The sequence below is a fragment of the Larus michahellis genome, chromosome 5, assembly GCF_964199755.1.
Source record: "Larus michahellis chromosome 5, bLarMic1.1, whole genome shotgun sequence".
Classification (NCBI taxonomy): Eukaryota; Metazoa; Chordata; class Aves; order Charadriiformes; family Laridae; genus Larus; species Larus michahellis.
In genome coordinates, this window is record NC_133900.1 from 78,185,131 (window position 1) to 78,209,913 (window position 24,783).

The 24,783-nt window shown below is 42.4% G+C and overlaps 2 protein-coding genes across 9 annotated transcripts in view; one reads left to right on the forward strand and one right to left on the reverse strand.

Moving 5' to 3' along the window:
* Positions 1 to 290: 290 nt before the first annotated feature.
* On the reverse strand, positions 291 to 11,342 carry FGF20 (fibroblast growth factor 20). Of its 2 annotated transcripts, XM_074588158.1 has the most exons (5): positions 11,038 to 11,342; positions 8,452 to 8,611; positions 5,120 to 7,560; positions 2,669 to 2,772; positions 291 to 1,375 (listed from the first exon to the last, which is right to left on the reverse strand). In XM_074588158.1, the coding sequence occupies exons 3-5, from the start codon at positions 5,976 to 5,978 to the stop codon at positions 1,130 to 1,132; spliced, it is 1,209 nt and encodes a 402-aa protein (XP_074444259.1). In that variant the 5' UTR covers positions 5,979 to 7,560; positions 8,452 to 8,611; positions 11,038 to 11,342; the 3' UTR covers positions 291 to 1,129. The 2 variants fall into 2 exon arrangements, with proteins under 2 accessions (XP_074444259.1, XP_074444260.1); XM_074588159.1 differs by lacking the exons at positions 8,452 to 8,611; positions 11,038 to 11,342 and having other exon boundaries at positions 5,120 to 5,432.
* Positions 11,343 to 11,355: 13 nt separating this feature from the next.
* Positions 11,356 to 24,783, forward strand: part of MICU3 (mitochondrial calcium uptake family member 3) — a 56,510-nt gene continuing 43,082 nt past the window's right edge. For 3 of the 7 annotated variants that reach the window (XM_074588154.1, XM_074588152.1, XM_074588157.1), the window contains exon 1: positions 11,356 to 11,755. In XM_074588154.1, coding sequence (XP_074444255.1) covers positions 11,468 to 11,755 — 288 coding nt within the window. In that variant the 5' untranslated portion in view covers positions 11,356 to 11,467. Of the gene's footprint in view, positions 11,760 to 24,783 lie in introns of all 7 variants that reach the window. The other 4 variants (XM_074588155.1, XM_074588153.1, XM_074588151.1 and 1 more) reach the window with 4 other exon arrangements.

Consider the following 24,783-nt stretch of genomic DNA (forward strand, 5'->3'; position numbering starts at 1 on the left):
ACCTCTGGGGCAGTATAAATATTGCTGCCCTCTCCTGGGCTGCCTTTCCTGCACCGACCTTTCCCGTAGAGGACAGCAGGCTTCAACAGGTTTAGGTCTAAATCATGTAGGGTCTGTCATTACTGCTAAGTATTCTTACAGAGAGCAGAGACTTTCCTGTTAGTCATTACACAGATGACAATTATTGCAGGTTTGAAATGTTACACAGTGTGCTAAGAGACTCTCAATTTAAAAATGACAGTAAACCAAATAAAGTGAAATATTTTTTAATTCCCTTTTTAAATGTGCATTTGAATTCAGTACAGATCTGTAAGGCACACTCATAGGTCAAAAAAAAAATATTAAACATTCTTTTCAAAATAAGGATAGTCACGAGGCAATAGTATGTGCATAAAATATAACTTTAGCTGTAATTGATAAACAATGCAATATGAATGTTCAGGTTTTGGATGCATTGCAATGTAATGTCACTTCTGTATCATGACATTACTCAGAGGAAATATTGGCACTGTAAATTATTTCTCATTGGGGTTAGGGGTTTGTATTCTCTTCATATCCCAGTAAAAAATAAACTCTTTAATAAATAAATATATAAAATAAATATATGCTATCTGGAGATGTATAAATAGGTCCATCCTGAAGAAAAGTTCCAGCTCTGACTATGATGCATCGACATCTAAGGTCCATCACTAAAGTGGAGCCACTAAAACTTCATATACAGTTCTCAGGATTCATTACTGGTTTATTACAGTCTATTTCTTTCTATTTCTTCCAGCTGTCGTCTCATCCACACGATGAAGGTAGTTCTTTGTCAATTTACGGACCACAGGTAATCCAGACAAAATTGCCAAGAGTTTGTTATTTATAACAAAAGTCACACTCCAACTTCCCTCTGGTTCCGGGCAACCACACAGTTCAGCAAGTTTGAAGGAGGCTGGTCCACGCTCAGCTTGAAGGCTTTGTCTCCTAAATCCAAAGGTTAGAAAACAAGAGGCTTGTCTGTCACAAAGCAGCTTCTTCCAGTCCAGCATCCTAGACCTCTGCAGGTTCCTCGTGCTGGGATTGCCATGGCAGCGGGGCCGACAGCTCCAGTATGGTTTGGGTTTTTTTTCCAAAGTTGCCTCCTTCCTCAGCTGTATCCCAACACATCTTTGTACAGTTCTGGGACTCTTTCAGGATCCACAGGCCGGGGCAAGAAATGAGTGAATTTCTGGTGTCTTTTGGACCTTGCCCCATCTCTGGGAGTACCGTCTTTGTTAAGTGCTACGAAGTATCGCCGCCCCGAATCTCCGTGTTTGTACACATTGGACGAGTAAGTGTTGTACCAGTTTTCCTCAAACTGTTCCCTGAAGATGCATTCAGAAGTTAGTTTCTCCTACAGAAAGAAACAGCAAAGAAAAATAAGTCAAGCTGTCACTAGATATCTGAACACGCATGAAAAATATACCATAAAAATAAAGAAAATGTTTTAAGCTTTGTGTGGCCTTACTGTTCAGTTAACTGTCAACAAATCAAACCCAAGAAGAGTACGTAGCCCTGACACTGAGTTTGGAAGCCTACTTTATTCTTTTGAAAACTGAACCTGTACGTATACAATTTTGGATTTAAACACAAATTAGATAACTGTCTGTCTAAGAAGGCGTTACTTGTTTATGACTTAACTCAAATTCACCTGATCTACAGGAACTATTCTGTCTTGGGGTATCAACCATTCTAGGAATGAGGTTTGGTAGAGGGACTCAGGTGCAATGTAACAGAGGAAGAAGGTATTTCCATGTGTTCTTTGTGGTGTGCATCACCTCCCACATTTCAAACAGGACTAACCACAACCAAAGGGACTGGAGAGACAGAATACCTTATCTCAAGATGTTTTAAGACTTGGAAGGAGAAGAGTCTAAGACTCTTATTACCCTGATAGTATTGGAAAAACCAAAGATTATGTTTTTACGGTCATATGTTGAAGTTATTACACAGATACAAGTCAACTATAATGAGTACAAGCTGATTTTCATTTTTAAATGGAAATATTCCAGTCGGGATCTACAGATATTGCCAGTACTCTTGCACCATTCAGATTTTTCAAATAACAGTGGTACCAAACTGTGACACGTGGTATCATCCTCTTTTTCACAGCATTTGAAAGAATGCTTTTATGTTAAAAAGCTGGTACCTGGAAGTACCACCTGACCATTTGTAAAGGAGCATTAGTCTATACATAAATTAAGTCAGGGTACTATATTAATTGTCATTTATTTGTTCCATAACTATCCTTTTAACTGTTTCCCGGTTGCATCCAATGCTTTTGAGGATAAAGTATGCACCACGATACATTTGCAGTGCTGATGAAAAGAAAATGAGATAGCAGGCAGCTTAAATGCTGTTTGAGTAGCTACTTTAGTTTGCTATTTTTTATAATAATTTGAGGAATATTTCTTTTCAGTTCTCTTCATCTAAGACAGAGAAACTTTTCCCATCGAATCTTTAGTATCCAAGGCTATACTGTATACTTTAAAAAAACAGTATACATTTCAACAGGAAAAGATGTTAGTGTTTTGAAAGCCAGTACTACCTCAGCTTAGCTACTTGAGGGGGTTGATCAGCACTAAGAAGTGAATAAGGTCCCTTCCAACCCTCAACATGTGTGCGCTGACACGAAAGCGGTACTTACAGAGCCGTAGAGTTCTCCCTTCTCATTCATCCCAAGGTAAAGGCCACTGTCCACGCCCCTGATGCTGACCAGTCCCACTGCCACACTGATGAATTCAAGGATACCTGAAAAAAAAAAAAAAAAAAAAAGAGATTGCTTTAATTCAACTTGTAAGCACATAGCTTACATAGCATCCAAAATGCAGTGGAAAATGTACATATTATAATAAACGTGGCCTACTTTTTCTGAAATTTCAAACACCATATGGAAACGTATACAACATTCACCGGCAAGCAGCTTGAGAAGCCTCATCTAGAAACCAGAATCCTATACCATTTAAGAAACTTTTTTTTTTTTAATGTTGAATATGAAAGGATTTTATTCAGCGCTGAGCCTAAAGCCTTCAGTACCATGCAGTTGTAATCTATAATGATTATACACTATTTGCTAAACTGCCTACTCAAACATTGGAAGATAGGTTTGAATTACCTGAAAATATACTTTACTTTCTCTGTGGCATTATCTTAAGAACACACATCCATTATTAGATCATTTGAATGGAAATCAAAGTACAGATGGGAATTTTATATAACAGAATCTACCCACAGAAAAAAAAAAAAAGTATTTGCCAGGCGTCTTATCTAGCATATGGGCCCACACCTCTTGACACAACTTGCTATCTCCAGTGCAGGCTTTTTATGTGCGTGAAGCACGCTGCTTATTTGCTAATGTTTGGATTATAGCATTATTTATGTTACATTTGCCCAAAAATGTAATATATATTAATAATATCAACTATTCGGGAGATGAGGCACTATTTGAAGCCTGAATTTGGCAAGGGTATGCCAACATATTTAACCAATTGATATGCACAGATTACAGTACATACAAAACATGAAAGAAAGGGAACATGTGAACTGGCGTTTTGGAAGTTGTTAACAATGTAAACAAAGCCTCAAAAAGAAATTCTTCTAGAATACAAGATTTTGCTGTGCAGCAGCAAAACCACAAAAGATTAAAAAAAAAATCTGAATCTAAGGTAAGTGATTTTAAAAGTGCATTTGATTTTGATTATGACTTTTTGTCTATTTGCTGTATTTATGATTACTCTTTTTCATGCAGGACCATTTTTCACTCTCAGACAGATGGACTGTCTGGACTATACAATAATTTAAAATGTTTTGAATTTTAATTGAGCTGTGGCAGGTTTCTTATTTCTATTACCAAGCAGCAAAGAAAATAAATCCTCTACAAAGAGTAAGCACTAAAAACTCTGTTGCATGTAAATCATCCTAGTTTTCCCTGTTCCTAAAGCACACAGTCCCATAAAAAGAGGTGGAGGTATTTTGTCTTTCTGGTATCATTTTCAAAGCCACCCTTTCTCAAAACTATAATAAGCAGGTGATTCAACCCACAAAGCAACCACATCAGACAAACCTGCCGAGAATAGTGGCAGAATAAAGGAAGAACATTTCTAAAAAGCCCAGAAAATGTTTGATCTGGGGCTAACTTTTTTTTTTCCTTTTAAAGCAAAGATTTATTTCATGTTTACACGCTGTAGGAAATATTCCTTCTGAGAAGAACTGTCTGTTTGACTACTGCTCTTTTACTTCTGAAAACATCCATGTGTTATAAAAGCAATTAAGAGCCATTCCAGCAGATTGTTTTGACTATGGGCAGGATGATAGGAAACTCTTTAATCACCTTTTTATGACTGCCGAATCAATACACACAAAAACTCACATGCAGTTGACAACAGCAGGTTTGTTCAGATGTCCAGTTCCTACAACTGCTAGTTAGGATTTACCCTTACATCACAGGAAACATTTACATTTTGGGGTTGTCTTCACCTCTTTTTTTTTGCTTTATTGACATACAAAGTTGGCTAGCGAGCATTTTAAGTATTTGGGGCATTTTTAGGCCCCTCTGCTTCACCTTTTTGTCCCACCAAAAAAACCCCAAAGCGGCCTAACGCATCCTAAAGGTCAGCCTGCCCCAGTCCGCGGTCTGTATTATTGCACAGAGACTCGAGATAGCGAATACAAAAAGAATCAGTTTGACTTTCGACCTTTCCCACCAAACCCGCCAGCGTACGCTTATGTCCATAAGCCTTATCTCTACAAGCCTTATGTCTATAAGCCTGCACTTACAGACATCCAGCGTAGGCTGAGCAAGGCACCCATCCGTACTCCGTGGCTGGGGTGGGATGCACACCCCGCCTCGCCACCTTGCCACGGTGGTTTAACGACGGAGGGTGAAGCCGGTACCGAGAGCTCATCCCCCGTCCCCAGCATCACTGCCATCGCACCTCCCTCCCAAAAACACACCCGCCTGCACACACACAGCCCCTTACACACACGCGCACCCACAGACAGGCACCCAAACACACCCCTACGTGCCCACGCGTGCGGATGCGCACCCCGCCCCCCCGCGGCCGGGGTGGGGGGGCCGTGCCGTGCCGTGGCCGCCTACCGAAGAGGCTGTGGTCCTGGCGGGTTCCCCGCACGCTGCCGTCGGGCAGGATCTGCAGGTGGAAGCCGGTGCGACAGTAGAGCTGTCGCCGCCGCAGGATGCCCTGCAAATGCGCCAGGTCCGCCGCCGCCACCGCCGCTGCCGCCGCCGCCGCCACCGCTCCGCCGCCGCGGACCGGCCGGTCCCCGAGCAGCGCCGGGCGCTCCCCGGCGGGCGGCAACAAAAAATGGGCGCCCACCGGTTGCCCCAGGCCATCCAGGCCTCCCAGGAAACCCCCCACCTCGGCCAGCGGAGCCATGGGGGCGCGGCGGGGCTCCCAGCATGGGGAGCCGAGCCGTGCCGGTGGCGAGCCAGGCGGCGGGGTGGCGTTTGTACGCCCCGCGCGTGTGTATATATATACCTGCGGCCCCCTGACATATGCTAATGCAGCCCTCGGCGGGGAGGGCTGCGTTTGAAATTGTAAACCGGCTCTCCCCCCTTCATCCCCCCCCGCCGCCTCCTCCTCCTCCTCCTCCTCCTCCTCCTCCTCTCCTCGCACCTTCCTCTGATGTGAGCGGGCGGCGGGGAGGGAGCTGCCGGGCCCCTCCCGCAGCGCCGGCCCGCACCCAGCGGCGGAGGGGGCGCGGAGAGGAGCGGAGCGGGCAGCGGCAGCCGGAGGAGGCTTCCGCGGACAGGTGCAAGGAGAGGCGAGGAGGGAAGAAGGAGAAAGGGCGTTACCTGAGGGTGAGACCTGCCCAGACACACATGAAAGGAGATTAAAAAAAAAAAAAAAAAAAAAAGGGAAAAAAAAAGAAAAAACACACAAAGATCTGACAGTTTTACTCCCTGTTTCTAAAGCGCTAATAAAATGTACAGGCATTACCCGCGCCTTTTATCACTGCAGCTACAAGGAGGGGAATTTCTAAAGAAATTGGCATAGTCAGGGAGGTGTTTTCCCCTCTGCAAACTCTGCCTCGCATTTAATTTATCATTGAACATGACATGAAACCCATCTATAGTGTTTGGCTATCGTTACAACATCTTGAAAAACATAAATGAGCCGGCCCCTGGTTTGGGATAAACATTTTCAAAACCTGCAGAGATGAAGAAAGAAAGACTGAGAGATGGCTCATCCAACCCATCTTCTTTCGGGTTTTGCATTGGGCCCATCACCAAAGTCTGTGGGCATCACAAATTAGCCATAATATCACGTACTGGAAGATCTCTGTTGTCTTTCTACAGCATTTTGAATCACTTCAGGACTTTGCTGTGCTGTTCCAGATGAGCGTATGCATTTTTTTTCATCCCCAACGCAGAATGGTTCATGCACGCAAATACATTCGTGGAACACATATTCATTATCAGCAATGGTAAAACAACGGTATATTAAAACTCAGAGATTGGCTTTTGCCACCTTTGCAGCTTTTTCTGTAATGCCCAATGAATTTTAGGGCTCAAACTACACGACCCATCTTAGCATTCAAGATACGCAATGCAGTTCCTTGGCAATGTTAAAACACCGTACTAGAGCATAAAATGCAAAGAACTTTCGTAGTTAATTCTTTCAAAAGTTTGAGAGAATCGCTCAGCGGTTTAAGGTTTCATTTAAACAAAAAAGTTGCAGAGAATCATGAAAGATTAGTTCCCCCGTCTTGCTCAGCGGTCTTTTCAGTCGCAGTCTAAATCTGAGAGATCAAATGGATTTGACTGCTTAGCTTTATTTGCTATGGAGAGTATAGGGCTAATTAATTGGCAGGTGCTTTAAAGCAGGTAATGCTACACCTTTTCATCATTGCAGTCCTAAGTACTGCCCCTGTGTGCACCTGAATTATAAAAAGGCTGCTTTAAAGCAAGTGATTTACTGTGGAGGGATTTAAAACTGAAAAAACTAACGCTAAATACAATGATCAGATAAATCACCTCTGAAGAGAGCACAGGCGGACCTGCTCTGAAGGCAGTTACAGATAGATGTTATATTATTTTACCTTTCAGATAACAGGAGCCTGTCATGTGGTGGGACCCAAAAATCCACCATAATCGAGATTTCAAAGCACATCTGTGTAAACATTATCACATCAGTGTAAAACATCAACCAATGAGCTTTCTCTTTGAACCAAATCTACTTAATTGCAGTGCTAAATCAAAGAAATAGATCAAAGTTGAATAATCTATATGGCACCTATTTCTCAAGTAGCCTGTACACCGATTACTCAAATACACCTAAAACGTTTGAAACACGCATCAAGTATTTTTATTGACATGACTGGCAGGTCGAGATCAAACTGTAATTAGTTCGTCACAGCTGCTAAGTTGCAGGACATGCACTAGGATGGTAGAGCTAAATGGAGGAGGCATATTCTTCTAAGCCTGAAGATGCTCCAAGACGGATAATGTGTCCGGGTCCAAGCAGTACTCTCTGAGTCCTACGAACAGTAGAGGGCTCTTCTGGTTAAATGGCACCACTGTCCCCAGTAGAGAAGGGGATTTTATTAAAAAAAAAAAAATCAGCCATCACACACTGGAAGACCCTCACGGCTAAATCTTTCCTGCTATATAATGGAAACATTTAAAGTAGAGTGGAATATGTAACAACAATCTTTTCCGAGTGGAGTCTTTAATGTCTGGACACTAAACCGGTTATGCTGTTTTTATAAAGTACCAGAAAAGAAACAAAAAGATAAGAATTTTTTTGGTGTTTGCAGTAGTCATGTGACAGGAAAAGATAACACTAAGGATTTTTTTTTTTTGCACCTTCTGAGACTATACCATGGGAAGTTAAATAATTTTGAAGAGTGTTTTTACAAGAGCACATAATTCAACTGAAAGTATACAGTGCAATCTAATCAACTCTACGTATACTTCCTAGAGACTGCACTTTCAGCGTCGTTGAACAAATACATATGTGGCCGAGTTTTTATTTCCATAGCAAGCAGTTAGGGCTTCTATACACAATATAATTACTATAATTTCCTAAGAATAGCATATTGTCATACGCAAAACCTGGTGGCTACTAAGGGAGTGGAGAAAGCAACGGACTGAAATCTTTAATAGATAGTCTATATATATGTGTCTGTGTGTGTATATACGCATAGAGAGAGACAGATCTATGTATCTATCAGGTTTGTTAAAAAAAGTTGTTAGCTGTAAAACTTTATGTCCTGCAATTTATTGCACCTTTATTAATTCTAGGACTCTCTTACATCCGTCCAGTGCCATCCATAAAATTTGAATGCTACAACAAAATATTGTCTAGGAGAATGAAGGGGGGGTTCGTGACTACACGAGGAAGCAGACACAGGGCGGAAAAAAAACCACTGAGTAGAACATAAAGGAATATGTCCCGCTGGAGATACCTGTGTATCATGGTCATTTCCAGAGTCTTCCTAGATCTGGACAAGAAAACATGGTTGGCTGCTTCCAACAAGACGAGTAGAACCTGATGAAGTTACAGTGAGAGCCTTTCAGAGCACTGCAGGTCTGAGTAAAATAAGGTGTATTCTCGTGCAGGATTTCCTGGGAAGAAAAGAACAGAATCTTTTTCAAGCTCCGTGTACAAATCAGGTCATAATCTGATGATCTAAAGCCTTTTAAATGCAATGCATACAGACTTTAAAAGCATTCAGACCTTTTTCTTCTGAACTGATATAGTTGCAGGTATGCATGCATGTATACATACATGTATATATAAATATATCTACCTATTTACAAAAGCTCAGATGAGGGAGAAGTGATGCTGAAAGAAAGTATTTTCCTATGGAAAGGAAGTTCTATATTTCTTGCACCTTCACTTTTTGTTTTATTTCTTTCAATGAAGGCAGAAATTCATCTTTTTAAGATTCGTGATTTAATTGTCCATGTTTTTGTGGATACACATGAATAACTCCTGTATAAGCTAGGCAGGTAGTCAGCACATGTTTATATCCAGCTACATCCAGTGAGAATGGACCTTTTCCACATATATCAACATTCAAATGCCTCATTTGGCAGCTTTTGCATTAGTTCTGTAAGTGGATCACTGGATAAAAAACACCTTGATTTATTTAAATTACACGGTTTCTGAATCTGCGCACATAAGACATGCAGGCAGCTCTCAGTTTTTGACTTGCTGCAGAAATAAATTGCGCTCTTGTTCCGAAGCAAACACCTCACCAGGGAAGTTCTGACAACGTATCCAGGTGTAAGCAGTTACAGATGTGTATTGCATTTTTTTGAAGTGGAAAAAAAAAAAAAAAGATTAGCCTAAAGGTGTTATTGAAAAGTCATTAAAATGTGCCTAACCGATTTCAGGGAAACAATGTGAGCACGGAGATAACTCATGGTTCATGTCCACAGTTTAGGCGACTGATGAGTCACACGGCAAATAGGTTTACTTTGGGACACTCCATTGACCAAAAGCGGTTTTGTTTCCAATCAAATGGAAAAACTAGACTATTTTAAAAAGTCTATATCAGTGAATGATGTTTCCCAATGAGGTAACTAGAACTGAAAAGATCCAAGGGCCACGTTCTACAAAATTTTCCAGACTGGATGCTTAGTCATGTAACTGCAGGAGAAATACTTGAGTTTCAGTCATGCTAAGCATCTGAAACTATTATTGTCCTGACACCTAAATATTGGCCTTTTATCATTTAGTACAGAGATGTAGCTCAGATCTGGAGACAAGACTTTTGCTTGGGAAACATACATCTAAAACGCTTGTAAGTAAAGCAGTAGATCTAAAAAAATTAACAGATAAAATACTTAGTTTTTAACAGATGGGAATAATGAAGTCAAGGGAATTACTTGAGGTATGAATTGGCTTACGGTATTCTAAAATATTGAAAGAAATGCAGTAACTCTGTCATTCACCCCAAATACCTGCTCTGAGGTTAATTCAACCTTGGCCATGCCTACTGTTGCATGGTCTGTCAGACTGTCAGTTGACAAACATGGCCACAGTTCTCCCCTGGCATAATATCTTTAAAATAGAAAAAAAAGAAGACCCGGGGAACTACAGGCCAGTCAGTCTCATATCTGTGCCCAGCAAGATCATGGAGCAGATCCTCCTGGAAACTCTGCTAAGGCACATGGAAAATAAGGAGGTGATCGGTGACAGCCAACATGGCTTCACCAAAGGCAAACTGTGCCTGACAAATTTGGTGGCCTTCTATGACGGGGTTACAGTGTTGGTGGATAAGGGAAAAGTAACTGAAACCATCTACCTGGACTTGTGCAAAGCATTTGACACTGTCCTGCACAGTATCCTTGTCTCTAAATTGGAGAGGCATGGGTTTGACCAATGGACCACTCAGTGGATAAGGAATTGGCTGACAGTCGCACTCAAGAGTTGCAGTCAACAGTTCAATGTCCAAGTGGGCACCAGTGACGAGTGGTGTTCCTCAGAGGTCAGTACTGGGACCAGTGCTGCTTAACATCTTTGTTGGTGACATGGGCAGTGGGACTAAGACCACGCACCCCCAGCAAGTTTGCTGACTTTTCAACAAGTTTGCAGAATTTTCCAGCCGGCTGCTATTTAGGGAATTCAGTAATATGGGTCCCAATGGAACAATGCAGTAAGCAACCAAACAGAAGGAACATTATCTGTATCAGTCAAGGAATGGTAAAGGACAGCACTACACTCTGTTGGTAAGTTGTTTATCTCCGTTTCACATGTCATTTCTAACAACTGTTCCTGGTGGGACTAAGTGCCAACATGCTTAAGATCATGGGACCAAGTTCAGAGAATCACAGAGTTCACCTAGGTGCCAAACTTTACAGCACAGCTCAAAAAATTATGGAATAGTCTGCCAGACTATTTATCCCCTTTGTTGTAAGGGTTGTAACTGTAAAACCAAGGATTTAATATGCCAAATGTCAGTATCGCAGGCAACGCCGTTCAATGTCAGTTTATCGGAAACAATCCTCACGCTTTTGGCTTCGCCTGTGTATCAGGTACGCACCGAGGGTTCCCAAGGCTTGGGAAACGGGATGGGACATCACCAGGTTTTTACGAGACCGATGGGGCTTCATTCCCACACGGATAACGAAGGATCCCGGGATGCTTTTAACACAGCCTCGGCGGTGAAACGGTGACCGATCTTGAGGCCAGCTCCAGCCTTGAGGGCCTGGAGGCAAGCCAGGCGTGGTTGGCAGCCCTTCCTTCCTCCTTCCCCCGGATCAGGGCCGCCCCTCGGCCACCCCGGGGAGGGAAGCGGCGGCGGCGGGGTGGGCCCGGCCGGGCCTGGGCGGCGGCGGCGGACAGCCTGGCGGGGCGGGGACTGCCGGGGGCCTCTGTCTTCCCCACCCCTTCCCCGCTTCTCGCGAGGCTTCTGCCGGCACCCCCGGGGGGCTGCGTCCGCCGGTAACCGGGGCGGAGCGGCGGCTGCGGCCATGGCCGCCCTGCGCAGCCTCCTGCGCTGGCGCCGCCGTTTGGGACCCCCGCCCGGCGCCCCCCCGGCGCGGCGGCTGTGGGCCGGCGGCGGGGCCGGGCCGGCGGGGCTGAGACGGTGGTGGTGGCGGCGGGAGCTGGGCTGGGCGGCGGGGGGTGCCCTGGCCGGCTACCTGGGGTACCGGCTGTCGGAGCGGCGGCGGGAGCCCCCCCGGGAGTCGGCAGCCGCCGAGGCGGGCGGGGCCCGGGTGCTGCTCCCCATCCCGGTGGCGGCCGCGGCCAAGGAGACGGTAGGTGTGTGCGCTCCCGCCTCAGGGCCCGGCGGCCTCTCGCCTGTGAGGAGACGGCGGGCATGGCGGGAGGGACGGCGCTGCCCCCCGTTTTGGCTGCCGAGGCGGCAGCCGAGCCGGTCCCCCGGGCAGAGGTGGCCCCGGGCCGGGAGGCGAGGGGCGGGCAGGGTCCCCGGGAGGGCAGGGCAGGGGGTTGTTGGCCGCCATCGAGAGGAGAGCGGCGGGGTCGCTATCACCGCGCCTCCAAACATAAACTGTGCGCGTCTGGAGCTGGTCTAATCGCCTCTTTCCTTCATAGAAAATACCATTTTTTTTTGCAAATGGAGCCGCTGTTGATAGTGCAAAAGCTGTGTTTGTCTTCTTTAAATTTAGGATAGTTGACTTTAATATAACGTTTTCTGTGGAGTGGAGGGTTTGTGCAGCGCTTCGTAAGAAGGCGTAGGGTAGGTAACGCCTCAGCCGCACTAATTCAGGGAAAACGTTGGTCGACTAGCAAAAACGTGTGGTATTTTACATGGGTAACAAGAAACAGGTGACATGAACCTGGAAAACGAAGCTCCCTATGATGGGGAGAAACTCCACACCATGCTGCGTGTAACATATGGTAATGACAGGATTTTTTTCATTAAAAAATTAGGTATTTTTAAAAATGTCAAGAGCCACAATTAGGCGGTTTGTCAGTAGGGTGTCGCGAGGACTGGAAATCAGTGGTGCAAACGTCCTGCTTTCTGTACGTCAGGTTTATCTTTTGATACATTTGGGAAGAGCGTCTACGTTTTTGCAGTGGAGGCTTAAATGTGAATGTTGTTGGCCCTTTTGCCCTTAGTTGTTAGCAGAAAGGCAGATTCCGTTGGCAGCATCCTTTACGAAGGGAAGTTGAGCCAGGTGGTTTTGATTATTCATGTACTCATATGTCTTGAGTGTGTTGCTGTGGCACAGAGGACCAGAGACAGACTCTTTCAGCCTAAATATTTGACAGAACTTTACATAGTTTTACTTATCCGGTCTTAATTCGCAGTCTTCTTTCGAGGGAAGTATGGCTGCTGCACCCTTGGAAAGTCAATAAATCTAGTGTGATGTATAACTCTGAGTTGTCACACACGTAGCTATAAAAGCGTTGAGGTTATAAAGTCGGAATTAAGGTTATATTTGAATAAATGTTAAATAAAAAAATTATAAAATGTGTCTTCTATGTATACACAGACTATTTTTTCAAAGACAAACACCAGGGGAAGAGAGGGAAAGAAAAAAATTAACATGCTTGTTTTTATGCTCCCTTGTGGAAATAGGCCCTAATTAATTCGGTTTTCCATTTGTATGGCAGAAAATTTGAAAGATTAACTTGAAATATGTCAGTTTGTGTGGCCAGACTAAACGCGCAGACTGACATCTCGGAACACTAGCTTTGTATTGCAATTATTTTTTTTATTTTGAACGAGTGGTCTCATTGATTTCAAATTGTAGATCTAAATGTTCCGCATTCCTGAGAAAAATATCCTTTCAGTTGAAGCCCCTCAAAAATGAGGATCAAATAGCTGTGGAATTTTTGGTCTGAGGTCGTAGGTTCCCATGCTTTTTTAGTACTGACTGTTGTGCTGCAGAAGGGCTTGTGTGACAACGAGGAGAGACTGTAGTTTGATCCCGGATCTAGCTGGTGAACCACCAAGAGTAGTTCGGCCATGAGCTCCATTTGCGATGTGTGCTCCATTTATGATTGCCCTCTAGACCTGTGATGAGCACAGATTCTTTCATTACAGGTTTCTAAAACACCTCCAGAGTTGTCTTCTGGGGGGAAGGGGGGGACGCAGGGAGAAGGATGCAAATACCGGGTTCAAAGTGCATTGAATGGTATTCATGGTATTTGCAACAGTATTGTATTTATCCTTTATTAGGAGGCTGAATTCATATTGCCCGAATGACAATAACTTTTTTAATTTCTCATTTTAAGTGCTGAGCTTAACAAACTTAATAGTGTTTAACAGTTTAAAAAGCATAGTAACGTTTGAAGTAGAAAATTCTGTCATGAAAAGTCACGTAAGTGTCAGTGTTACCAGGATCAAGGTTGGAGCTCTTGGATCTGCTGCACAATGTGTTTGGAGCAATGGCTGGAGAACGATAACCTCCAGCTTCTGTATAGATGAGTTTGATGAAAATGTGATGCACATTTTGCTATGAGATTTTTATGATTCCGTCATGTACTCACCAACAAAGAATGAAGCTCAAGTGTCTTGGGATTCTCTCCAGCTGCTTTTGGAAGGTCAAGGAGGAGTCAAAGACATTTCTGCTTTATTCATGACACACAAAGTCTGACACTGTTTTCTGGGGCTTTTTGGGTTTGCCCTTCCTCCACTTTCCTATTTCCGTAGCCCCCCATTTCATTTCCAACTCAGTCTGCTTTTCATTCCACCAAGGCAAATCATCCTCATCCAACTTTTTTTTGTTTTTTTCTCCTTCCATCCAATCCAGACTTTTCTACTTCATCCTAGTATTTCCATTTGCATGATTTTTCCTTAATCTTCCCTCCGGCAGGATGCTACTTACTGGATTATTGGAAGCAAGAAGCGAGTGGTTGGTGTCTCTGCTCTCAATGTCTTGCTGTAGAGATGTACCGCAGCTGGCAGAAGCAGTTACGCTGAATGTTTCTTACATCACCCCTGGGGCTCTGGCCTGGAATGACCATATAGCAGGTTGAAATTTTGGGGGACTTAGCTAACAAAATGAGTATTTTTGGGTGAAGATTTGCATAGGCTCATAATTTATTTCCTTCTTAACAGAGCAACCAGTAAAAAAACCTAGTCAGTCCTGACACTAAAGTGACCAGCTCTTGCAAAACCTGAAATCCTTTCCTTTAAAACGTGGAATTGCTGGAGGTTCTTAAAATTTTAAAAATGTTCTAATGCAGGCAAAACAAAATCTATCTCCTCCCATAGTTTTTGATTCCATTCAAAAAAATCTATTGTGAAACATTAATTGATGATGGATAATTTCATTTTTAATGTTTAACGCCCAGTAAGTTTATAACTGAAAACAGTACCACAATGTAAAATATTCGCATATCCAAAGTCTTCATGAGTGTTCAAGGTGGTGATGGCTGTCTCATCCATATTGGTGGGGTTTGACCCTGGCCAGCAGCCACCACACAGCCCCACACAGCCACTCACCCACCTCCCACCCTGCAGTAGTGAGAAAACCTGTGAGTTGAGATAAAGACAGTTCAATAAGTAAAGGAAATGCTGTGTGAGCAAGCAAAGCAAAAAGAGGAATTTGTTCCCTGCTTCCCATGGGCAGGCAGGTGTTCAGCCATCTCCAGGAAAACCGGGCTCCATCATGCATAATCATAGAATTGCTGAGGTTGGAAGGGACCTTTAAGATCATCGAGTCCAACCTTTAGCCTACCCTGACAAGAGCCACTTCTAAACCATGTCCCTAAGTGCCCCATCTACCCTTTTTTTAAACACCTCCAGGGATGGTGAATCCACCACCTCCCTGGGCAGCCTATTCCAATGTTTAATAACCCTTTCAGTGAAAAAATGTTTCCTAATATCCAATCTAAACCTCCCCTGACGTTAACTTGAACCCGTTCCCTCTCGTCCTATCACTTGTCACCAGGGAGAAGAGGTCAGCCCCCATCTCTCTACAACCTCCTTTCAGGTAGTTGTAGAGGGTGATAAGGTCTCCCCTCAGCCTCCTCTTCTCCAAGCTAAACAACCCCAGCTCCCTCAGTCGTTCTTCATAAGGTTTGTCCTCCAGGCCCCTCAACAGCTATGTAGCCCTTCTCTGGACACGCTCCAACACCTCAATGTCCCTCTTGTAGCGAGGGGCCCAAAACTGAACGCAGTACTCAAGGTGGGGCCTCACCAGTGCCGAGTACAGGGGGATGATCACTTCCCTAGTCCGGCTCACCACACTATTCCTGATACAGGCTAGGATGCTGTTGGCCTTCTTGGCCACCTGGGCACACTGCTGGCTCATTTCAGCCGGCTGTCCACCAACACCCCCAGGTCCTTTTCTGCTGGGCTGCTTTCGAGCCACTCTGCCCCAATCCTGTAGCGCTGCATGGGGTTGTTGTGACCCAAGTGCAGGACCCGGGACTTGGCCTTGTTGAACCTCATACCATTGGTCTCAGCCCATCGGTCCAGCCTGTCCAGATCCCTCTGCAGAGCCAACCTACCCTCAAGCAGATCAACACGCCCGCCCAGTTTAGTGTCATCTGCGAACTTACTGAGGGTGCATTCGATCCCTTCATCCAGATCATTGATAAAGATATTAAAGAGAACCGGCCCCAGCACCGAGCCCTGGGGAACACCACTTGTGACTGGACACCAACTGGATTTAACTCCATTCACCACCACTCTCTGGGCACGGCCATCCAGCCAGTTTTTTACCCAGCGAAGAGTACACCTGTCCAGGCCATGAGCAGCCAGTTTCTCCAGGAGAATGCTGTGGGAAACAGTGTCAAAAGCTTTGCAAAAATCCAAGTAGATAACATCCACAGCTTTTCCCTCATCCACTAAGTGGGTCACCTTATCATAGAAGGATATTAGGTTTGATAGGCATGACCTGCCCTTCACAAACCCATGCTGACTGGGCCTGATCACCCTGTTCTCCTGCGTGTGCCGTGTAATGGCACTGAGGAGGATCTGTTCCATGACCTTCCCAGGCACCGAGGTCAGACTGACTGGCCTGTAGTTCCCCGTGGTGACTCTGGGAGACAAACACCTTAAGTCCAAATGTCCCCCCTTTCCTCCTTCTTCCCCAAAGCTTTTATCACTGATCTTGATGTCACATGGCATGGAATATCCCTGTGGTGAGTTGGGGTCAGCTGTCCCAGCTAAGTCCACTCTCAGCTTCTTGTGCCCCCCCAGCTCACTCGCTGGTGGGGTGGTGAGAGGAGCAGAAAAGGCCTTGACCCCGTGTAAGCGCTGCTCGGCAGGAGCTAAATCATCCCGGTGTTATCAACGCTGTTTTGGTCACAAATCCAAAATCTAGCACCATACCCGCTACAGTGAAGAAAGTTAACTATCCCAGCCAAAACCAGTACACATATCTAGTCTTGAATTCCCACATCTTCCTTTTTTCTCAGGATGAATTTTTGTAAAAGTAATAAGCAGACTGGCCTTGTTTCATCTAGGCAGCTCCAGCAGACAGCAGAATATGTTTCTGATCCTCCTAAATATGAAATGAAGGGGGGGTTAACCTAGTTTATATCTTGTCTTACAAAGAACAACTTTTCTTCTTGCAGGTCGCCTGCTTCCAGACGATGTTCATATGGCCTTTGAAAGTGTCCTGAGAGTTGTGCTGGGCCCAGTTAGTGTCTCTACAGGTCACTTCAAATTCTGTCACTGAATCCAAATAATGCTTGGCAGTAGTGGTGGAATACTTAAGTTGTTATCGTATCTACCTTGATAATTAGTTGCTTTGTCCTCTACTGGCATCTAGTATTTACTGATGCTCTAGTGTTTATGGAACCAATAAATTTTAAAAGGGCTTTTAGATTCCAGGACCAACACTGATGATTACACAGATGTTGATGGGACACTTTCCCATTCTTGGCCAGTTGAGAAATGTGGTACATCATTTGAGAATAACTTGAAAAAAACTATGTTTGAGTCTCCTAGAGAAACAGAGTGTCAGAATGGTTTGCAGATGTTTCTCCCTGTTCTGTGAAACTCTTACAGTACGAAACCTGATGAGCAACAGATTTGTGAATTCATGTACAGCTGAATAAGGAGCTGCTGTTTGTTACAAGTCAAGTAAGCGATGGTATGTGTCGCCAAGGTGGGGGCAGTGGTGTAGCAAACTTTTTGGACAGATCTCTTGTGGTCACTACAAAAAAAATACTTGCTTGACTAAGCATATTATTGGAGGTGTTCTGGTAGAGAGGAATGTGTGCTACAGGAGCAGCATGAACCTAAGCTCCCTACAGGATTCCTTTTTTCCCAGGTGCTTTCTGAGAATAATTCCAGTCCTGAGGCCCAGGGGTTTACATGTGATTACCTAGAGCAAAATCTTGGACACTATAATAAAGCAACAGTTTTAATTCCAGGGCTGCTGCCATATAAACATTTCAGAACCAAAGTAAAATTTGTCACTCAGGGCTGCTGATTTTGTGTCTGAAGGTGTTGGTGAAGACTAGGAGAGCTCTACTACCAGACAGCTCCTTTAAAGTCTACGAGATGCTTATGCAGAGCAAGAAGCTCTTTGGAAGAAATATTATTTTGGTACAGATTCTCTGTACTGACAACTGAGAACACTACTGAGCGAAGAAGAGCCCTTTACCTTGTTGTATTTACCTTGTTGGAACACCTGTGTGTCATGTTTTTTTCAGATAAATATAACAATTTTAGAAAAACATAATCCAGTGTCAGAATTACCAAGAGGAATTAATATTTGTCTTCTAGTTTCTTGCTTCCATGTTCCTCACTGCAAAAATTCCAGTGTCATTTGTAAAGATTATTAAAGCATCTTGGAAATAGCGATGATGCCTTTTTGCGCTCCAAGGAGATCTCTTCTAGAACCATGTTGTCATTGTGTAAAGGTAGTGAATCCCAGGTCTCTATTTTTACAAAATTTTCTCTGAGAATCGCTTCCTTCAGAGGTGATTTACGAATGAAAAGGGGGGCAGGGAGAGACAGACACAGAATATGTACTGTCACATTTCTTGAAGGCACGCTCATTTCCAGGAGAAGAAAGCTGCATACTTTAGGTGTTTCCAGAGGTTTTTTTCCTAGTACCTCAGCAGTATTGTCAAACTCTCCCTTTGTGAAAATACTCAAAAGGTCAAGTTTATTTGTAGCAGCACATTTCTAAGTGGATTACATCATGTATTTCCATCTCTGTGAAACGAAGAGCAAGACTTTAACTCCAAAAAGTAAGGCAAACTCCCCTAGGGAGGAGACTCTCCTGCCTGCTCAAAGAGGATGCCATTCCAAGGGGTACATAAAGGATCATTTTTACAAGAACTGCTTTTAGCTAACCTTTTTTCATAAGCATTGTGCATTTCATGTCATAGGTCGATTGCCAAATGCAGGGAGATGATTTTGCTCTTTCGCTGTTGACATCTGAAGCTTCTCGCTGTCATCATCCTGAGATGGATCCTGTTTCCTAGGCAGCTGTAGTGAGAGCCATGCTGAAGGGAGAGGAAGATTTACCTCTCAGCGTTAATTCTGTGTTCCTCGAGGTGTTAAAAAAGGATGATGAATGATTGAGACAGATCCAGCTACGAGTATGTTTTAGTCTTGCACGCAGTGAAGCGTGTGGACGTGTATAGCAGGACATACTGACTGAAGCTTCTTGAAGAACTGTTCCAAGTTAAGTAACTTCCATGTGAAACTAATGTGAAAAGGACTGTTGGAGAATATTTTAGCGTAATACTTATTTTGGAGGATTTCTGGAATAGCTGTGCTTACAGATAAACATTGTTACCCCAAGGATTTCCTGTAACAGAATTGTATTTGAACAGGGCCCTTTTTACAGCATTTTAAACGCATTCCAGCTTCCTATGCTTGTAAATATTTTAATATAATAATGTCCTTATCTCAGTGAAGCGAGATCAGCTAACAGAATTGTTGGCTGTACTACATCTAAGTAGTCTGCGAGAAACATAACTTCAGTAAGCATCAAAACAGTTTTGTCTACTTTGGGATTTTCCCACACTAGGAACTTGACGTTTAACCTTTTGGCCACCCAGCATGAAAACAAAATTGTGCTACTTTTATCTACATGGGAGCATATTAAATAAGCCTGAAGTCAAATATAAACGAAGGAAGTAAGGAACAGCATTGCTTTGAAAACCTTTTTATTTTAATAATTTGCACAGATTCTCATTGATGGAAGACAGATTACTTTGCAAGCAAAAATTCAAAGAAACTCGCTCACTTGAAATAAATTAGTTAAAGATTAAACTACTGTAACAGAACATATTTTTGACTGCAAGCAAAAGGTACTTTTAGTAGTAAATGTTGGCTTCTTTAGCTAAAATAGTCTCACCTTTATCTCAGTTGGAAAAAGCAAGAGAACACTGATTTGACTTGGAACACAGCAAAGTTGTGGGTTTTTTACGTGATGCTGTTGAAGCTTTTTGCTTCGTATGTGCACACACAGCAAATATATTTTTACCTATTTGTTTTGTAACATATTTTGCAGTATTTGTAGATATCCTCAGAATCTGGGAGTTGAAGTATTGTTCAGGGTTTTGGTAATGGATTATTGTGGATTACTTCTGCAGAACTTTATGAGCTTGTAGGCATCGGTTTCTCTAATTTTCAAGTGAAAAATCCTGTATCTGGCATTTAAGCATCTCTCTATGGGAAAATTAGATCTTTTGCCACAGAATAAAACTTCTGAATTACTGACTTAATGTAATATGAAACTGACACTTGGCAAAGAACATTTCTTTTGTGTTTTTTAATAGAAAGGGTAATGATGTCATGTTTTATCTTCTGCACTTTACTTCCGCTGAACCTGAGCCATATCATTGCCATTTATTGATATTTTGAGATAGTTTGGCGTCATAACTACTGCAAAATGTTAGTTAATGTAATGTCACTCTGTGAGCTCATGTCCTGTGTGAGGCCATCTTACGGCAATGTAGAGTTATTGCATGGACTTCACAATGGAAGGCCATAGAGGTTAATTCGTGTTATACCAAATTCAGACAGAATATATCTCTTAAAATAAGAGAGCCAGTAAGACAAACATGGGGCCAGAAAGGGAGAATTGCCCATGCTTCAAGGAAGTTCGAGTCATACGTGGAAACCTTTGATGAGAGCAGCAGACTTTCAGGGCATTTTGACTTGTCTCCGCCGATAGACACAGTACATGAAAGATGAACCCAAAATGGGAATAAGTTTTGGACGCTAATTTTGCTTGGTAGAAAGCCTAGATCATCTTCACTCAAGTTTTTGCTGTGAATAGAGGAAGAAAATTCAGGGGGGTGTCCTGGTTTGGGGTAAAACAGAACCAATTTCTTTTTTGGTAATTTTACTTTACAGTTAAGTTTCTTCTAACTAACTGCACTCTCTAAAAAATATGCTGTTATTTTCAGAGGAAAACCTTCTTTGCTTTGAGGGTGCCGGAGCACTGGAAGAGGCTGCCCAGAGAGGTGGTGGAGTCTCCAACTCTGGAGACATTCCAAACCCGCCTGGACGCGTTCCTGTGCAACCTGCTCTGGGTGACCCTGCTCTGGCAGGGGGTTGGACTGGATGATCTCCAGAGGTCCCTTCCAACCACAGCCATTCTGTGAAATTGTGGCTACCAGCTAGATTCTTGGTTTCATCTGTGGGGCTTTTTTTTCCCCAAAAAAATGTTCTCTGTACATGTGCAGGTAAACCAGAGCTAACCTGCTATGCCTAAAATTAAGATAATACTGCTGTTGGGAGATTCGTGACGTTCTGCTTGAAGGAAATGGCCATGTCCGGTTTTTAAAAGGCAGAGAACCATAACATGATACAAGCTCATAGTAATTAGTAGGCAGGATTGCCAAAAGGATTAGTAAACAGAAGCATTAAAAAAAAAAAATCTCCCCTCTTTTGTTTGTCAAAGAGATGTACTTTCATGAGAGTTTTTGAAGATTGTTGATAATTACAGAGAGATTTAGTCTGGATAAGCTCTTGAAACTTCAAATAGAAATTGGAATCCTGTTGAATCCCGTTCACTCCTTCAGCAGCAGTACCTTTCCTCAGGTATTCAGCATCTAATTTCTGTGTCTTGTTCATTTGTCCATTGGATTTGACACTAATGCTGCTACAATAAGATTGCCTAACCTGGGCATAAATATGAAATAAATCAATTGAGAGCAATTGGTGTCACTAAGATGCTCATACTTGCCTCACTGGATTATAGTCTGCTAATGGTGGGGAAAATGGGAGACGTTTTATGTGTTGAGACATAAATAAATGCCTGAAGGGGTGCAAATTGAGGTTTAGAATACTTTGGAATGGTGTGGTGTTTATTAGCATATTGATTAGTTCTTAATAATTAAAGCTTTTATGCAGGAGGCTTAAAGTTGCTGTATGTTACATAGATTGATGAGCAGTAATAGAAGGAGGAAAGCTCTGAACAGGAAATTTGGACAAAAAATAGTATCATTCCCAAAGACGGTTTTATTTGTCAGTTTGCTAAGGTGTATGCCTGGAGTCTTCTGCAGCCAAACCTTGCTTTTAGTTGGATATTTAGTGTATGGACCAGTGCTGTAACACACGTTAAGCCCTGTATACATTTGTTAGAATTCATGTTGGATCAATAATAGAAACAACTTGTTTTGATTCTTTCAGATAAACCCCAAAAGTTCAAAATAAAGTGGTACTTTTATTCCTTAGAATAGTTATGCTTAAGTCTGCAGTTTTCCCATCACTTTAACTTGAAGTAGGTGGAGCTTTGCTGCTGGAACAGGTGATATTTTCTTTTCCATAAGCTGCGTGTTCCCATGGCCTGTGTTTTAAAACAAGTAACTGTTCTCGTGGGGTAGATCCAGGCATTTATCTGGCTAAAAAATAACACCACCAAAACAAAAAGTTCTCAGTCAGACCAGTTCCCTTATCCAATTTTACGCTGGGAAAAATGAACATAAAGTGCCAGAACAAGGGCATGCAGGGTATGGAGCCTTGAGGGAGGTGCGGCTCTTTTTTGGTGGCAGGCTGTATTCCTGTCATGTTACAATGACTTTGAGCCAGAGGGTGATATATTGCCGTGGTTGGAGGAAACTGTAGATTGCCTAAAATGAGGCAGAAATTAAGGTTTTGCAGACCTAAGTACTGGCATGAGTTAAGTTTAAGCATGTCTTGAAAATTCCATGTTTGCAGTGTGTTATTTTGTACTTATAGTAGCATAGAGTACTTAAGATAATGTTGAAATATGTGTCTGAGAATTTAGCAAATGCTTTTCTGAGTGTCTCAAGCGAAATATTAAGCAGTAGTACCTGAGATAGCGGGAATTTCTTGAGAGAGCAAAGAATCTCAACATGCTCTCCAAGTACTAACAATGGTCAAAACTGAGATGATATTTCATGAGTGATACATTATCTCGAGATTTTCCTGATTATGTATGATCAATTATGACTGATTACAATAGATTACACATACTGCATGTGTAATATGGCCTTGAAGCAGTCTCTTTTCTGAAAATTGACTTTGCAGAAATACTGCTTTATTACCTGCATGTATTCAAAAGCATGTTTTTAATAGTGGTAAAATAATATATGTATCAAAAATCAGATAGATTATTAAACTTCAAATATAGGGGTAATCAGTTATGTCTCTACAAGTGCTACTAAAACAACTGAGTCGTGTAAATCCCACATGAAGGCATAGCTTGAATGCTACTGGGCTGCTGAAGGATCAGTAGGACCATAATATTTAAACAGAAATATTTTGGCTTGCATGTGGGTATGTCAGAAGACAATTCATCTTTTTTCTGTCATTCTAGGTGAGTTTATAGGTCTTGCTGTTAGATTTTATCTTTTTCTCCCCATATTTAATTTGGTAATCATTTGAAAATCATAAAAGACCACAGAGACCAGGTTTAAAGCTGCTTCTCAGGCAGAAGTGCAAAATATTTGTATGTAAAGCAGTCTATTGAAAATTAAATGATTGTATAAGCATTTCCATTACTCTTACTTTCTATGACAGTTTTTTTTAATTGAAATGAAACGTGTCATATACAATAGGAGCAGTAATTTCAGAAAGACTAGAGACAGCAGAAAGAGAACTGTGCGGTCAACAGTCGTTTTTGCTTCTAGAAGGCTGGTTAAAATGTCCTAGATAAAGTATTGAAGTACTAAAACTTACATACATAAAATCAAGAAATTGACTCTTCTCTTACCTTGTGATTGCAAATGTGATTTTGTTTTGTTTTGTTTTCCAAATAGGAAGTGTTTGACCTTTTCTAGACACATTTATTTTTGATGTGTCTATTTTACAAACATAACTTAATCTTTTAGTTACAACCGAGGCCATAAAATCTTGTTTCACTGCAGTAGTCTTACTAATGTTTTATTTTTTTAAGGACATTGTTTGGAAAACAGAAGGAAAGTGAGCCCAGAGTTTTGACTGCCCAATATAAATGTGCCTTTGCTTCTAAATGCTGAAATCTGAAACCTATTCTTAGAAAGGTTTTGGAAAACCAATTTCCATTTGTAGTTGAGGACTGTTACCTCTTAGCAGACAGCAACTGCCAACATCTCCCAACTTCTCCTTGTGTTTAGATGCCTCTCTGAAAAACAAAATGTATTAGGCTGTGGTTTTTTTATTAGTTGTTAAAAGAAAACATAGGCATTAGTTAAACCATGTGCTACTTGTTGCCTTTCCTTAGTTTGACACCTGAAGAATTTTAGGGATAATGTATGACATGACAAGAATAGTGAGGACAGTGGCAGCTTAGGATATTTCATTGATAAGATGTTGCATTCCTCTTTAATATACTGGGAGAAGTTAGCTGTATCATTGCTCTTCCTTTTTTGAAACAGGTTGGGTTTGGTTTTGTCATCTCTGAAAAAGCGTTCCAGGTACTTAGATTTTTTTAAAGATACTGATTCCACAGAGGAGCTTGCCTTATTATGGGCTAAAACAAATTTTCAGATAGCAGTAGCATATTTTCAGTTAAAAGATTTGACAGTGCTACACAAAGATGGAATAATTTAGAACACTTAGAGTTCTCGTACTACTAAGTTTACGTGTAAGTCAGCTAGATGGTAAATATACCGGAAACTCCTGACATCTGTAAACTCTCATCAGATGTGAACTTAATGCCATATAGTGTTTCTATAACTCTGGAGGAATAATTGTCCTCTTTTCTTCTTCTGTTCCCCCAAGTATGGTAGCTTTAATTGCATTGGATACTTAAAATAACAGATTTACACTGGAGTATATTATGGGGGTTTTTTGCCTATTATTGTCAACAGTTGTGCTCTGCGCTAAGAAACAATATAAAAAAGAAGTGTTATTCCATTCTCTTCTGGAAATGTCAGACAACTGAAATGATTTTTTTCAGAGTTGTTTAAAGTCTGACTGCTGGAGTTACATGGACTTCCG

Excerpts from the sequence above, each read along its gene's own strand:
- FGF20 (XM_074588158.1), bottom strand. The coding sequence starts at position 5,978 with ATGCCTGTACATTTTATTAGCGCTTTAGAAACAGGGAGTAAAACTGTC. Across the intron at positions 2,773-5,119 it reads CCAGGACCACAGCCTCTTCG|GTATCCTTGAATTCATCAGT; the intron begins GTAGGCGGCCAC and ends TTTTTTTTTCAG. Across the intron at positions 1,376-2,668 it reads AGGGAGAACTCTACGGCTCT|GAGAAACTAACTTCTGAATG; the intron begins GTAAGTACCGCT and ends TTCTTTCTGTAG.